The sequence below is a fragment of the Vanellus vanellus genome, assembly GCF_965231255.1.
Source record: "Vanellus vanellus genome assembly, chromosome: 3".
Classification (NCBI taxonomy): Eukaryota; Metazoa; Chordata; class Aves; order Charadriiformes; family Charadriidae; genus Vanellus; species Vanellus vanellus.
The window spans coordinates 21,195,961-21,213,281 of record NC_138907.1 but is presented as its reverse complement, the minus strand read 5'-3'; the positions used below and the strand labels follow the sequence as shown (position 1 = coordinate 21,213,281).

The 17,321-nt window shown below is 36.9% G+C and overlaps 1 protein-coding gene across 1 annotated transcript in view; it reads right to left on the bottom strand.

The window, feature by feature from the left end:
• TMEM63A (transmembrane protein 63A) overlaps positions 1–16,974 on the bottom strand; it is a 30,354-nt gene extending 13,380 nt beyond the window's left edge. The window contains exons 1-12 of the mRNA XM_082481255.1: positions 16,777–16,974; positions 14,416–14,495; positions 12,797–12,860; positions 11,348–11,385; positions 9,968–10,110; positions 7,363–7,414; positions 6,089–6,197; positions 5,654–5,724; positions 5,107–5,187; positions 4,361–4,484; positions 3,876–4,009; positions 1,695–1,832 (exon numbers count right to left, since the gene is read on the bottom strand). Coding sequence (XP_082337381.1) covers positions 1,695–1,832; positions 3,876–4,009; positions 4,361–4,484; positions 5,107–5,187; positions 5,654–5,724; positions 6,089–6,197; positions 7,363–7,414; positions 9,968–10,110; positions 11,348–11,385; positions 12,797–12,860; positions 14,416–14,495; positions 16,777–16,962 — 1,220 coding nt within the window. The 5' untranslated portion in view covers positions 16,963–16,974. The remainder of the gene's footprint in view (positions 1–1,694; positions 1,833–3,875; positions 4,010–4,360; positions 4,485–5,106; positions 5,188–5,653; positions 5,725–6,088; positions 6,198–7,362; positions 7,415–9,967; positions 10,111–11,347; positions 11,386–12,796; positions 12,861–14,415; positions 14,496–16,776) is intronic.
• Positions 16,975–17,321: the final 347 nt, after the last annotated feature.

The following is a 17,321-nucleotide window of genomic DNA, read 5'->3' as shown; positions in this document are numbered from 1 at the left end:
TTTAGAAAAGCTTTGTAAGTGCTTCAACCCACTGAGTCTCAAGGATCATTTCCTGTGTCCATAAGACAGTGTTTGAAGAAAGGAAGAGGAAATGAAGCACATATGCATGCGAGAAGCCTTTCATGAAAAAGGCAGATTAAACTGACCCTACTTGGAAATCAGCTTGCAAGAGATTTTTAATTCATATCTCAAAAGACACAGCTAAGATTCATGGTTGTTTGCTTTATGGTTAAAGACTCTGTACTTTATTCCCAACTGCAAAACTGTAGTTCTAGAGAAATTATCATCTCAATTATTAGAATTAGATGGCATAGTCACCTTAAAAGTAATTTTCTATTAAAATCATTAGGAAAAACGTGTACTTTTTTTTTAAAAAAAAGTTTCATACATGTGAAATACAGTAACTTGTGCATAGAATCATCTAGGTTGGAAGGGACCTTTAAGATCATCTAGTCCAACCATCAGTGTAATACTACCAACACCACTATTAAACCACGTCCCTAAGCAACACAACTACCTGTCTTTTAAATACCTCCAGAGATGGTGATTCCACCTCTTCCCTGGGCAGCCTGTTCCAATGCTTGACAACCCTTTCTGTGAAGAAATTTTTCCTAATATCACATCTAAACCTACCGTGGCATAACATGAGGCCATTTGATGCATGTTTGTGTCTCACCTGTAGTTTTGGTTTGGGCAATGGAAATGTCACAACAAATTTACTGTTATATGAACAGAGGATTACATTGACCCAACCCTAAATTATTTGCAAATCCAAAGCAACTGGAAAATGTTTAGTCCTTTTTAGCCTGTAAGCATGACAGAAGGCAGCACAGGAACAATTTAATTCAAAAAGCATTTATCTATTTTGGGGCTGGGGAAGGACTTTTTACAAGGGCACGTAGCAATAGGATGAGGGGGAATGGCTTCAAACTGGAAGATTTAGATTAGATATTAGGAAGAAATTTTTCACTTTCAGAGCGGTGAGGCACTGGAACAGGTTGCCTAGAGAAGTTGTGGAAGCTCCATCGCTGGAGGTGTTCAAGGCCAGGCTGGATGGGACTTTGAGCAACCTGGTCTAGTGGAATGTGTCCCTGCCCATGGCTGGGGGGTTGGAACTAGATGATCTTCAAGGTCCCTTCCAACCTAAACCATTTTATGATTCTATGCCTTTCCGACACTTTCCTGTAAGCAGTGGGTAAAGTCTGGGAAATTTATTGGGTTAATAAAAAGATGTTAGAAGACAGACTATTGTTTACAGAGTTGATCAAGTTCTACTTGTCATATGGCAACTCAGAAAAAAAATATACATACTTGGAGAATACCCAACACTAACACCAAGCTGCTTTCCTCAGATCTCAACAGTAGATATGCACTAACCTCAAAAAAATGGAAACATTGAGGTACAGACATTAATAAGTTGGGGGGGAGGGGAGGCGTTTGGGTTTTTGTTTTAGTTAACAGAAACTGCAGGTACCAAAACTCTGAGGTGGGAAAACTCTTGTCAGCCTCTGAGAGGCCTCCCCAAGGTCAATGAAGAACACCAGTAACGGAAATACAGATGTAGATCAGCCACATCCAAACACCACATGAAGTTTAGGGTTAAAGAAAAACACACTCAGCCCCTTCTGTCCCCATTCTAAACCATATCATAAACCTTACATCACAAATAAGTGGATGTAAGACAGGAATCTTACCAACAAATATTCTCAGGATAAGGAGCATATGTAACCTCCCAGTTTGACACGCACAGCTCCCTGCTGTAGGACGATGGCTGGGGTTCTCCTTTACACTTAATACTCTGACATTTGCAGGCATTGAAGTCCTTAAGTATACTGTAAGGAAGAAAAAGAAGAGGAGGATTTTTCCAAATTTTTACACCTGAAAGTGCTGCATATGTAATGAGAAAGACTGGGAATAGTGATAAAGGTTTTTTTTCATTTGTTTTTAATAACCAGAGATCAAGATAGTTCTTAGACAACAATGTAACATTATATTATGCATGTAATGACTATCCTATAAACAGTTACTACCACAGGTCTTTGAGATGTGACAAACTTGGAAACAAAAAACAGTCTTAGTTTGAACTGTTCAGTACTTCTACCAGCACAAATAAGCACAGTGACTTGTATTAAAAAAAATAAATCAAAGCCCAACATCATTGGAAAAAAATAAAAATAAGGAAAAATAAAGACAGCTAGTTCCCCAAGCATTTCTTTATGTAACTACAGCTGTTTTCAAATCAAAGCAGACTAAAGGTTTAGTCTGCACACTCATTTCATTACACTGGTATCAAAACTAGCCAATTTTGCCTTGAGTACCAATTCTCAAAACATTTTTTTTATCATGTTGGTATTCTGACAATTCAAAATATTACCCTCTTTCACCCACTCCTAAAATAATCAAAATACTTAATTTTGTCTTCTAATATTATGAGTTGATTGACAGTCAATGTATTTAAACAAACTCTAAACATGCCTAAAATAAATGCTTTCAAAGATTTCTCAAAACACATATGCAAGGCATATATTCAGAGACAGTACAACTGCGTGTGTGTTATTGTGTAAAAGAGGTTCCACTCCAGACAAGCTCTATTACACTAGCATGGAAACAGTATGTATTATATTTAAATGGGCAGACTCTCCAATTCCTGAACATGCTTGTTTCTCAGTTGTGCTCTTAACATAAAGAAAACAGACAACCATACACACAACACCAAACGAACAAAAATAACCCCCAAACCCCAAATCTTTACCTTACTAGAATTCAAGTAGTGATGTTGAATTGCCAGCATCTTGCAGCAGCAAGTATTTAAGAAAGTTAATTATAATTTGACAGTTTATTTTTAAAAATACATACAGAGCAAGCTTTAGCACTACCAGCTATACTACCAAGCACCATCACTAACCAAGGTTCTACAACCACTTGACTCCTTGAACCTCAGTCCTGGCTTCCTGCTTCTCCCATCCTATTTCAGGGCTCTGTGGAGCAGAGCCTACTAAGGGCACCAAATAAGTTTCTAATTTGATGGTAGCCTCAGCTCCGCAGGTAATCTAATCTAATCCAATTTTCCAAAGAGAGCCCACTGCATCAATTCCAAGCTAAACAAACTAAAATATTTTCAGTTCTTGATAATTCAACTCAGAGATACCCGCAGTGCAACTCAGAAGGTCAAAAGAATGCAGACAATTTAAATCAGAGAGGCTATGAAGAATAAAAAAAAAAAAAAAACATGATGTGTTATTTTTGTAATACAAATATTCTGCTTTCCTTTACCCGCTTTGTGTTAGTAAAAGATGCTCACAAAGTGCCAACAGAAAACGAGAAGCTACATGCATTTTCTCTAATGACTACGTAAAAATTGCTGAACAACTGATATTACGCCTAAACATATATCTGCAATTACAGGTAAGAGAGATACATAATGTACATCTATCACCTATGGCCAGGTCAGTCACTGACTCTACTTTGCTGAGATGACTAACTGGCAGTGTAATTTGCACCCACTGTGATAGTTTGGTAATTGGACCATCTGCACAGTAGAAAATGGAGAAATCAGTAATTCTTCTTCAAGAGCCAATTAGTCTGGCCTACTAGTAGCCTACACTGATGGACTGGATCCACACAGAAGACAAAGGATCCTTATCCCAATAAATGTCCAGAGCCATCTCATCCCTCAGATATTTTCTTCACTCAAAACATAGAGGCTAAATGCACACTTATAGGAAAACTTACCAGAAAGCAAAGCAGACCATATCCACAGGACGGTGAAGAAGAAAGGAAGAAGAACCAACATAAGCAAACAAACAACACAAACAGGATATCAGTTGTACTATTACAGTTAAAAGAGAACAAACAAGACAGCAGACAAAACTTACTAGGTTGCCATGGATTTCTCTTGAAATGTTACAAAAGCCATTCCCAGTGGGTTATTATGAACAACTTGTTCCTCTTTTGAATATTCTTCTATCAGTTCATTTCTAACTTTGGTATAATAATCTACAGCATCCTCCTGTCGGGAAATTGATAACAGTTATATCCAAGTACCAGATGGCTAATATCTTCATTAAAATACAGCTTACACAAACCATAGTCTCTCTTCCTCACGGTACTTCCACAAATTACAAATAAGGTCACAATGCAAAGACAAACAAACAGGAAGTTTTTCAATTCTCACACTAAGATAACATTTCAAAAGTTTTGGGGAATTCCTTTTCTGTAGACTGCAAGAACACGAAGGATGAGTTATCTGCAATAAATGAATAAGAACTTTCTGAAGCTCAACAAGATGTCCCAGAAAAACTGCTCTCTACTCTTCTAACAATCTATCTAGCCATAACTGAAAATGAACACAATTTCTTACCCTTTCACATCCTCTCATTTCACAACAGCAGAATTGACCACACGGCTTAGGGTTGATTTGAACCCGCTTGCCATACTTCTGATGCAGGTGTTCATAGTAAGTCAGGCTTTTTTCTGCCTGTTTTCTGGACAGAAAAATACATCCATCACATTTTGCAAGAAAACAGTATCAACATCAAGCTTAAGAAGAGTATAACCCCCAAGAGAAAAAGTTATGTCTAGGACTGATAACAAATTAATCAGCCAAAGATATTCATATACCTTATTTTGGCTACTTGACATAATTTATTTTCAATTCTGTAATAGCATTAAACAGCCTACACTTGTAGTGTAGTGAGGTTCCAGGGAAAAAAAACAGCAATGTACAGCCCAGATGATAACACTTTTTTCTCCTGTGACCAGCACCTCCAGCCAAAGAAGAAGGATCAAGAGTCATTAATTCAATAGTTCGGTTTTCCACTTTGCACTGCCTGATAATAATTAAATACATACATATATAAATAAATAATCAGCAACTCAAAGCTTATCTTACGCAACACACAACATATCTCACCTACAAGAAACAGGCTGAACCCTGCACCTCACCTTAAAACACAGCTGAATCTAACTGAAGTCCAGACTAGTACTTTAAGAATAGAATTAATTTCTAGTATGTGCAAGGTTAGTACTACTGGTATATGTTGATTAAGAACTGGCAAAGTATACATACAATTATGCTAAACTTGGGTAGATTACAAAACCCAGTACCTTTTTTTGAAAAGATGAATAAGCTTGGCTACATCATAACACAGCTGGACCTCCAGCACAGTGCAGGTTGGGTAGGCAGCACTGGAAAGGAAGCAGCACATGATAACAGTAAGAACAGAAACTACAGTGAAGAAACTGTTTCAAAGAGCATCGCCAATGTCTAACTGACATCTCAATTACTCATTTCATTTCTGAATCAGGTATCATAGAGTAGAGACTTCCAGACAGACAGTTAATGAAAGTTACTTTAATATGACATGTGCAGCATTATTCCCAAGTAAAGGCCACTTGGGAACATGAATGGAAAGCGTGGATACACAGCCACTTTCTTAGATTCTAATTTTAATATCAGCTAACCAACTTTATTGAAATATAGTCTTTCCTCAATTCTGTCTAAGGAAGAAGATATGCTTTTAGAAGACGGATACTATAATATGAATTTTAAAAAGTGCAAAAGTCAAATAACATTTCTGCTTAGGCAGGTAAAATTATTAGGACAATTTTAAATCTCCTGTTCCTAATAATACTACTTGAGCACGGAACTTACGTGAAATGGCCTTGTATCGTCTCTTCTTTTGCATTTTTTGGAAGACCAGTTATAAACAACGTGCACTTAACCTGCAAGAGAAAATGCAATTAGAGCAAAGAAGAATAAAGGAAGGCAGTGACACAGCAGAAGTAGCTGTGTTGTAGAGGGGAAAAAAATGTAGGAGATTTTGATCGGAGCTGCATCTATTCGAGATAGCGCCACGCTCACATTCTACGTTGGTAATAGTTTACACCAACATTTCACAAATCCCTCCCCAACCCCCTTCTCTCCATCCATTTTCACAATTCACTCAGTGGATCTTTGCTTTCAGTGAATTCCTTCACACTTACATCACATTCTAGCAAGCAGGAGGCATCTTAGCAATTTGCTTTTTTAGCATTACCCACTTGCAAACATGCTGTACTTTTTTTTCACCCCAACACAGAAACTTACTATGTTTTCTTCTTTATATGTGACATACTTCATGTGATGTCTCATGAAGACAACTGTCAGAATCAGGTAAATAACAGCAAAAACCGTGTGCAGCCAAAGAAGATTATTGCTGTCGGACAAGATGTAATGAATATGAGCAACAGGAAGAACTAATTGTCAGCCTGATACAAGTAGCCATCAAAACGCTAAGCAGATCAGAAACTCTCATTGAACACAAAACAAGAAAAAAGGTAGTTACTGGTAGTCAGTCACGCCTACGCAGATGCTTTGGACAGACATTAGGGTTACTTGCTTGTCATAAAATTCTATGGGTAACAGTCCTACGAAGAAAACAAATATTCTACGACACAGACATTTCTAGGCAGCATTTGGCTTGTGCCTTCTCATTTGGATGACCAAGAGCAAACACCGTGCTACTTGCCAAAATGTTTTTTATTGGCCTTAATAGCTCCTGTGCTGAATGCGTAATTGAACTCTCCCTGAACACAATCCTTACTCAATTGAAAACGGGGAGTTTTCCCTGAACACAGGGAGTAAGTCCTGCTTTCTCTGATAGCTCCTTTCTCAAAGCTTACAGAAGTTCTGTTCTGTGAACTGTTCTTCAGTTTTGCAAAGAGCATTAATAATTACAATTAACCTAAAATACAGGAACCTATTTTACAGAGAAAAAGCCCAACCAAACAAAAAGTCTCCACTAGTTAATAAGTGGTTAAAAAAACCCACAAAGTGCACTGGCAGAAACTCTGTGGGATATAGTAGCATGGATAGATGCGGATTGATCAAATAATAAAAAAAAGAAGAACTGTACGGCTTTGGATCTCAACTATTTTACAGACTTTTTAAAACACATAGAAGTAATTTTAGTTGTGATCTCCGATGGGAGAGATATGCACACACATAAATCTGATGTAAGAGAATTTAAATCATCCGAGTTACACATTCTAGTAAAGCTGTCAGGTTTATTTTCCTTCTGAAGTATCGTTTCTTTTAATGTGGAAATGTCTGAAAATAATATCACTAGATGTGTAGTCATTAGCCAAGAGAAACATGTGGTGTAAGAAGTAAAAGCTGAGAGAGTAGAAGCCAAGTCTCCAGATTTCTTATCAGCTCTGTAATTTCATAGCCTGAAGCAGAACGTATCCCAGTTTCAGTTGATGAAGCGTGAATAAGTAATTCCTACCCCATGAGCCATGCTGCAAGTATCAATTCATGTGTTTAGAGACTATGGCAGGAAGCAGACATAAGCATAAAAGTACTCTGCAAGATTTACTCACCCAGTTTGTAAGTTTACTATAGTTGTTCTTCCAAAACTGTAAGGATCTTTATCTAAGAACAAAAACAAGTAGCATAATTAACTGATGCAACATTCACATGCAAACTATCAGAAAGTCAGCTTTATTTTTTAAAAAAAAAAAAAAGGTACTTCTTTTTAATGCTGAGCATGTTTGTTGTTAAAAAGATTTAGAATCATAATCAATGATTTGGTTTGGCTGATTTACATTCTATTGCATTTTAAAGTTGGAAAACAAAAATCCCAGGATTATACAACATTCATCAAGAGAAATAACAGATTATTTTAAAAATCTGAATACTGATCTTTGCAGCAGTTCCCTTTCTCCCTCCAATCTCCCTTCACATCCATTAAGAACATTGTTTACGGATTCAAACATATTTCATTCGCATTTTTATTCCATCTTCACTGATTTCTTATCTCAGTTTTTTGAAACTGCATTAATTCAGTGTTGACAAAACAATACTGATAACCTACTAAGGTCAAAAATGAGAAAGTTTATATGACATTGTTTCTCTAGACAAGTATTTAAAAAAAGTGATAATGCAAATGAGTGAAAATTGAGTACAGGTTCACAAAGGAAAAAGAGCTAAGTGTATCAGGAAAGCTAAACAATCTCCTAGCATAGACTGTTAAACCACATTGCAAGTTGAATCATCACAACAGAAAGAACTGCAAATGCACAAAATTAACATATGGTGCAAGGGGAGGAAGAAGGGGAGAGACACTAAAACTTCATATTTGTTTTTCAGCTGTATTTCCTAGCATTGCAAAAATTAATGCAAGATAACAGAAGCTGTATTCTTCTGCTTTAGAAGGCCAGCCATACTCTGCCATACGAATTAACAGAGAGCATCTATTGGTATCCAAGATACTACAGCTTTTATCAAAATGTAGTTACAGAAGGACAGTGCACACAAATGGATGCATATTACAAAAATCTGTTTTGGTATAAACATACAGGCAGTAACTAGACCAGAAGGGGGAACTATGTTCTGTAAGTTCTTTGAAGGCATCGGGATCTCTCTCTTTACTTTACGAAGGAGGTGAAGACAGCAACTAGGGCACCAGTTATGTTGAATTTGATTCTGTAAAACTAGGGATGCTGGCTGAGAACACAGGGATGGAAAGCAAGGAAGGAGAAGTGATTGTGAAGTGATAAAGGGTCCTTTGAAAGAACAAAAAAAGAGAAAAGAAATGCAAAGAAGAAAAAAAGAACAAGAACAGTCTTTAAGAAAGGAGATATTAATATAAATAGGTAACTGCTAAGAAAGACCTCATAAAAGGGAAGTCAGAGGTGGCAGTTCCACACAGAAACAATGCTAAAGGCACAGGTACAATGTACCCCATTACAGTCCAGGGCTAAGTCACAAGGCTCTTTAAAACACAGGTAGGAGTACACTGAAAACAAAAAACTAGGCCACATTATTAAAGACAATAGAAGAGAATAAATTATAGGGACAAAGATCAGCAAGGTCAGTACACAAAATAAGATGCAGTAGTTGTGGTATAAGAACAAACAAAACAAAACACAAGCAAGTACTCCACTTGAGAGCTCCTAGGAAAACCAAGTGAATTATTGCTTTTTTTTTTTTTTTTTGCGGCACTATTCACCAAGATGATCAACAGTGAACAACTCTGTAAACATGATCTTGATAAGACTGATACAAAGCCAGGTATAAAATAGTCTTAAGGGCTCATTATCAAAAATCAAAGAGTGTTTAAACAGGATCTAACAGAGTTCAGTCCACCAGTATTCTCATCAGCAACCTGAATGGCAGACTAAAGCACACTTATTGTATTTGTTGAGTATGAGTTAATAATGGAAAGAAATAGGTGTCACACTGGCAGACATAATAAGGTCTAGACTGCACAAAACATGAAACAATTCTTTGTCTAGTCAGCACTGACAAAATCTCAGCGAGAAGTTTTGTCCAGTTTTGAGCTGCAAACCAAGACAGAAGGGAACAATGAGAGACAGTCTAGCTAGATAGGAAAAAAGTTCAGAGGATGCCTGATGATTTTATGATCAGTCAAATGAAAAAAATTTCTCATTAACGACCGAATTAACTGGTCTGGTTTATCAAAAAGAGGAAAAGCACAGATGAATTGATAATCCTCAAGCAGCTAAAAGGATATTGCAAAGAGTAAAAGAATAATCTGCTCTCCCCAGTGATCCTGAGTTGCAGCAAAAGATATTCAGACTGGACACTAGAAAGAGATTTCTCAACTGCAAAGACAGTTTCCATTGGCAATCACCACCAATAAAAATCATAAAGACCGCCTAGACAAACACCAGTTAAGAGGGCATAGGTCAAGTTAATCCTGCCTCGGGCCTTCTAGGTCTAGCTGTCTATGTCTGCGTGTGGTCTGCCATCTTGTTTCTGACAACAGCTTTTGCCAGACATTTAAAGAACCCTCTACTCTCATATAAGTTTCACACAAAATGATACATGCATCAGACTGGGGGAGGAACAAAAAAAATAAAGCTTACAAAGTTTACCAAAATAAAAAAAAATTCTAAAAGCTTTTGCAATTCTATAAGACACAACATTCTTCCCAGAATACAAAAAAAATAAAAATCTTACCAAGTAGATCACCTGATAGGTTGACAGGCAATATGACACACACAGACAAAATGCTGACAGCAATCAACAAACAGATGATGTGACGCTGGAAGGCAAGGTAATGTATGGCATCTTCACCACACCTCTCATGAATCTCATCATCACTGCATCATAGACAGAAAAGCACATGGTCAGTCTACTTAATATCCTTGAGGTTTTTGGGGGTTGTTTTTGAGCTTACTTACACTGATTTCACAGCCTACCCAGTGACATCTCCATCAATCCCTATCCATTTTCAACATGGTTGTGTCCTTTCATGGACAAATTTAAGTTCCAAAAGTGTCTTTTTCTTGTGCAGTATCAACATACAAAAATTAACATGAGGGAATTTAAGATGGAAACAAGTAATCTGAAAAGCAAATATAATTCCAAGTTCTTTTTTATCAGCCTAAAAGAGGACAAAGTCATTTGCTGTGACCTCCTGCTTTATGACAGTCACCAGGTGTTCAGCCTAGCTCTCAAACTTTAAGATCACACTGTGACAGTGTTCACTCATCTCCATAAAGGCTCCCCATGAGGAAAACGACAACAGAATCACCTTACTCTTACGACATCCAATTAACAGAAGATATTAATAGGCTTTGGAATGAACTCTATTCATCTATCCATTGTCAGCAGGACAGATCATTAAAATAGGAGTTCTTGGAAAAGGAAGGAATTGAACTAGCAAAAATGGAGAAAGACAGACTCAATCCCCACCCCTTTTTTTGTTTCAATGTACCCAAGTTAGAAATTAAGTAAAACTATTTTTAAATTTTTTAAATAATTTTTTAAAATCATGATTTACTAAGCCCCAAGAGATACAAAGAATGAACATCACACATCTAATGCTCAGTTTCTGGGAATGGGCTTTTCCTAGTTAGCCAATTCCAGCCCCAACTAAACCACCAGTTCTCCACAGAAACCCCTGCAGGAAAATCCTCTTTCCTGCCTGGGGCCTGACTGGCTTCAAACAGGGAAACACCCACACAGTACTCTTTGAAGGGTAAAAGCCTAGAGCCTAGTTATTAGCTCAGAATCCATATAAATGCCATAGATTCACTTAGGTTCACACACTGGCCCAAGATCAGGAAGTCCCTGGGCTGCTAGCAGAAGGATGACTGTATCCTGAAGAAGTATTCCCATAAGCTGACCTTGTTTTCATATTCTTTTTGCACCCCACCAGAGGCACCTGTTTGTATTAAATTCTATCTACTGAAGAAAAAAAAAAAAAAAAAAAACCAAAAACACCAAAAACACACACCAAAAAACACACCCACATTTTATTGAATGCAACCCTCTCTTTTATTAAAAAATAGAGCAAGCAAACCACAGTTCACTATTTCTGTTTCATATACTTACTGCATCCGAAAAGCAGCTGTCATCCAAGAACAAAACCCCTATAAATAAAGAAGGAAGTTTTTAGGAGCTAACATACAAAAAATAGTCTCTAATCTGTACAATTAAGAGAAGTGTTTCTATTAAGACAACCTCTTAGTTAAAGAGCTGGCGTTTTGTTGCTCTGAAATCATCATTTAGAAACATATAGAAAAATACCTCATTCTGCACACTTTTTACAAGGTAATTCATATCTCTGTCTTCAGAGAGTATTTAAGGGTGGGGTTTTTTGTTACTTGCATGTTTATTGCTTGGGCTTCTTAAATTTATACAAGCGTGCCCAAAATACCATCTCCAATGAGCAGAAGTTAAGATTGAGTCTTTTAAGGATTTTTTTTTAAAGGATTGTTTTAGAGCAGAAAAGGTGATTATTTTTTCCCAAAATAATTTCCAGAGACTCTCCAATTTCAGAGACAAGTTCCACGAATAGAATAATATAATAGAAGAAAAATAATAGAAGTTAATCACTTAAACAGTAGTTAGAAACAACGCTGTGATTACGTCAACGGAAAGGCTTCTTGCACAGTTTTACAAATCCTTCTATAAAACCGTACGGCAGCGATCACATCTCACTGAATATTCCACTATGGTTCAAAAAAATCTTGCCTCTCGAAAGGCCTCTTCTTTCAAGCGAATAGTATCTAGCTAAAGAGACACATTTTTATTCAACAGTTTAAATGATAAAGTTGCTTTAGGGTTTTTAAAAAGATGAAGAAAACTACACAAACAGCAGAGCAATCCTGATCAAACACCAGTAGGCTTTTGATGCTCTCACAATTATTTAGTTGCAAGGCTAGATATTAAGTTAATACATATATAAAATGTTAAAATGTAGGCTGCCACCTTTGGACAGCTCTTGCATGGTTTGTTCCAAAGCTGTAACACCAAATAATAGAGATGTGTGAATTCAATGAGAGACCATGGATGGAACCAATTAAAGGTTTGGAGCGGAAGAAAATTTTTTGGCCAAACCAGTTTTAATATTAAGAGCACATGACATTATTACTAGCCTCACACTTGCATCCAGTTTTCTCATCTTCGTGAGGAAGACAATGTACTATAAAGACCAATTGGGTATTTTTTGCAATGTGAACATAACGTAACTTTTTGAACTGTTATTTAAGCACAAATTATTTAGTAGTCTTTTTTCTTCCCTGCCTCCCCTTTGAAATAACATATAGTCCCCATCCTAATTTAAAAAAAAAAAAAAGTCATTTAAAAACAATGACACAAGATACTGGTTTGTGATACGGCCATAGTTTGTCAGGAATTAGATTACTAATTTTTGCACATAGATGGTCTTCCAGTTTAATGACTGGTTCATTTGGCTAGGTAGAATGGCAAATTATAACAGATTCCATTAAATGGTTTACATTTAAAAAAAAAAAAATACCAAAACTCTAGAATACTTACCCTATCATATTCAAGATCTTCAGGTACTGATGAAGATGTTGACAGTCGGTTGTATCGTGATTCACTAAAATACATTAAATGACATTTTTAAGCTTCTCTTATAATAGATGACAGAATTCCACAAAATTTTTAAAACTTAAACAATTCTGAAGTAACTAAGGGAAGTATTACAAAAAAACCCCAACTTTTTGACTTATGAAAGTTGTGGTTTTAATCTTATATCTTATGCTTAATTATAGAAACTTTTTCTGTGTCTCATGTTGAAAAGGGAGGACGTGAGCTCCTGACACGAGACCATTTAACTGAACTAGAAAGAAAACTACATGTTATTGGGATATTAAACCACAGTAACATAAGAGAATGCAACATGGGTTTTGGAAGCCTGGGGAGGATCAGATTTGCAAGGTAGCTTCCTGTTCAGATATTCCTCGTTACAAGATACCACCTCTTTTCCCTCCACCTCTCTTCCTTCATCTTACAGCCACTACTCAGAACTTTTCTGCACAATTAAATCCCTTACCTGCAAGGCTACCTCCTCACACAAATTCAGTCCTGCAGCAAGGCTAGAAATGTTTAGAGACTCTGTAGCCCTCAAATATGGAAAAGTACTTGTTTTCAGTTTGTTGTTAAAAATAAATGTTGCAATGGTGATGAGCCCATAATTACAAGACAATACATGCTAAAATGGAGTGCATTCATAGGCGTATCTATGATAATTTTGACCTAGCTGGCTCAGGTCACAGTCCCAACAGGGACAATAACATAGACTCCCAGGCATCTGCTCAAGGGCCCATTTGTCCCATGCAGGTCTCTACAGCCCATATGATTGCCTATACCACAGCATCTTCATTCTTGCTGCCTCAATTATTGCCCATCTTTTTTTTTTTTTCTTCACCATCTACTTTTCACAATTGTACATGGATTATACCTAACACCACATTTTGAATCCTTTTCTGTGGCTTAATTGTGAATTTACCATCACGTGGTTACACCACCAACACCAGGAAGAGGCTCGCTGTTAAAGTTTACCCACTTCATAAATAGACAGCTATCTTTTAAACATCCCAAGACATCATCCTGTAGAAGTTATATTTAAGAAAAAAAAAAAAAATCAAAAGCTCATTTGCAGTATTACTAAAAATTAGTGAAGAATTTCAGAAACCTGCAACAATAATTTCTTTTTTATTTTTAAACCCTTCAGAAATATGGCATGGGCTACACAGGGAGCTCTGGGAAGACACTGGGCTAGAGCCAAGATAAACAAAATAGTTAATATCTTTCTATCACAGAAACACACTGTAAACATCAACCTGTAGTTATGTGACACTTGAGCAGACAAGCAGCCCATTTCCTTACCTCCACTTCCTTAACCCACAAGTGTAGAATGAAATTCGTGACAGTGCTAAACACACAAATTTATTACTGAAACCACAAAGAGTAACTCTGTGAGTGGTATGTATTTCACACAAAGCAGCATGAGGCCAGTTTTAACAAATATGTGCATGTGATTACAAACATATCTAATTGATACAAATGTACTTAATTTAAGCCCTATTTGGTGTACCTACTTCCATAGTCCCCAAATGGTTTCAACAAATCAGTCTGCATATATTTTTTACCTTTGAGCTTCTGACACCAGAGCAACACGACCGTAGTCCCAGAATCTCTTTCTTATGATGGAAAACAGTAATATTAAAATCTAGAAAATAAAACCAAAGATCTTTGAATATTTATTTTTCCATTTTTTTCCCCCAAATTATTCTTAGGTGTATAAGAACTGTCAAAAAAACGCTGTCCTAGCTCCTAAGTCAACTGTCATATGTTAACCAATCCAATGGTGGCCATGCCACAAACCAACCTGTTTGGGACCCAAGGATCAGAACACCTGCCTTCCTGCTCTAATTCATAAAGGAGGAGAACTGCATGAAAAAATAGTTCTGAACTGCAAGTATATGAAGGTTTTTGACAGGAAAAGTAGCAAGCAGTACTTCAGAGGAAGTCAAAACCTTCATAAATACACCTTTACTACTATGCATTACTTAATGACCAGAGCTATGATGGAAGACTGGCAATTTTATTTTAAAAAAGTAAGGTAAACAGGCTGCAGGGGGCTCAACTCTTTTCTCAAGTATGAGAATTATTTTTAACCTCAGTAAAAGTAATATATTATTATAACTCATAAAACCCGCAAACTTATATTTGATCCCTGCAATGTATTTTTTACCTCCCCCCTGTATTTTCACTTTTTAAAAGAGGCTAAGAGAACAAGAAACCCTAATGACTATGTATTTTATAGATGCATTTCTTTTTTCTTTTTTTCTTTTAAAGAAACGAGTTGCTCTGTATGAAGCAATAAAGCAGAAGTAACAAGGCCTGTTTTCTATGCATATGTAACATACGCCCTCACCTTCTAGCCCCTCCTACACCCCATACCTGTTTGGCTAGAAAGTGGTGCTAGTGATGTAACTTATTTGGATCTGTGCAAATACCGACTGGCCAGCCAGGATACATGTCAAGATTATCCGTGCGTCAAGATTACACAGCTAATTTCCGTATTTCACAATGAATATAACCTTCTTACAAGAGCCTTCCTCCCAACAAGGAATATTAATTCAGATCTTCCTCCTTCATCTGCCCATTAAACTCCATGCAAGCAGGAAAGTTCTCTAGATTCTGACAACTTTGGTTGAAATTGGCTAATGTATTCTATGGTTGCTAGGAGGAACTGCCAGACAAAAATAGGATGACAATGCAATATATAAACCTCACTTCCTTAGCAAACCAGCCTAGAAACAATATTCATAAACCCATCAACTGTCAGTTACTAAAGGGATCTGCAATAAACTTGTCATGAAAATAGGAATACAGGAGCTGCTAAATAAATCGCAGTACTTGGTACTTGAAGAAGAGAGGAGCCTGCTACGCTGCGGCTAACTCTCTACCTAATGCTGTTTGAGAGGAGAGTTCAATAGCAAGAAACTCAAAAGCAGAGACTCAGTATCTTAAAATTCAATCACAGCTTTAAAAAAAAAAAAAAAAAAAAAAAAAAAAAAAAAGAGTTCCCCCAAACATTCCAACTAAATCTTATTAAATGCTGTGCCATCAGTTGCACAGAGCAGTAAACACTGTACATCCTCAGAAAATGGATTTATGATAGCATGCTGCATACAACAAATCAATAGCAAAGAATGCCCCTACATAACTTTTAGGAATGTCCTGTACATTCCTACAGAACTACCAGCTCAGACCATACACAGGTAGTTTTAAGTTTCTCCACAGTAGCTTTCTCCAACTCAAGAACTATGTTATCCCTTTAGTCTCATTTTACTACCAGAAACCTCACTTATCAAGCCAATTTGGAGGTCTACAGCTCTTCTTCTGGTGGCTTAAGACCACCTAGACCAAACTCACAGAAATAACTGTAAGTTTTATTGAAGTTTCAAGCCTGCCCCTGAGCCTCCAGGCCACAAAGTAATCCTATTCCTTCTTTTGTCAGGACTAAGCTGATCAGTATGCTACTTCCTCGACAGCTTCCGGAAATCTAATTTTAAAAAAGTTTTTGAAATTCCAGGTTTTCCATATTGTATATCCTTTTGAAAAAACAGCCAAGTTAGTAACGGTGTTCTCTTCCTGAAAGTGTACCCAGAGTAAGGAATAAATGTTCTTGTAGTTAAGACAAAACATAGAAATTTGAGCTACCGCTACAAAGCTCACCATGACCCCACATACAGACCCTATGATACTGCACTCTCTCTACATCTACACATCCAACATACAGTGACACTGTCATCCCACGTGTATGTCAGCCTTTATCAGCACTTGAAAAGTGCTTTGATGTTCTCAGGATGACCTTAGCACATTTCTTATTCTGAAGATTCTCGGAAACAAATCTCTACCTGATAAATAAGAGAATTCTGAACAATCTAACTTTTGAGAATGCCAGAATTATTTTCAATACAAGAAATAGAAACTGGGCTTACAAAAAAGAAGGTTACATCAAGCAGCAGGACAGTTGGGATTCCACCAAAAGTTACTCCTTGGAGCACGGTGCTGCCCCGGGCAGTGCTGTAGCAGTATGTCTCATTTGTTGAGTTGAAAGGTACACTTCTATTCCAGAAGTAGACTAGATGAGAATGTCCAAAACCCAGAAAAAAGAAAGGGTTCATTTTGGTTTTCCCTTAAAAGAAAAAAGGAAGAAATGAAAAAGTGAAACAACCATGTGAAAAGCTTGCCTGGTATTTGTAAGATGTACTAATATTACAAGCTTAAAAACCAGAGGAAGATTCAAACAGGAAGAGGAGTTGTATTTGACAATCTTTCCTCTTCTCCTGTAAAATATTTCGCAATAACTGACAGGCTCAGTTACTAGTAGTGCCCAAGCCAGAGTTCCAGACATCTAACCAACCACATCCTCTACAGACATCTGAGGAAGACTACAGAAGACCCACACAAAACAAACTGCTCTATCTTCTAATCTATAACATCAAACTAGTTATTCCAGCCTGGATCCTGATTCTAAGAGTAA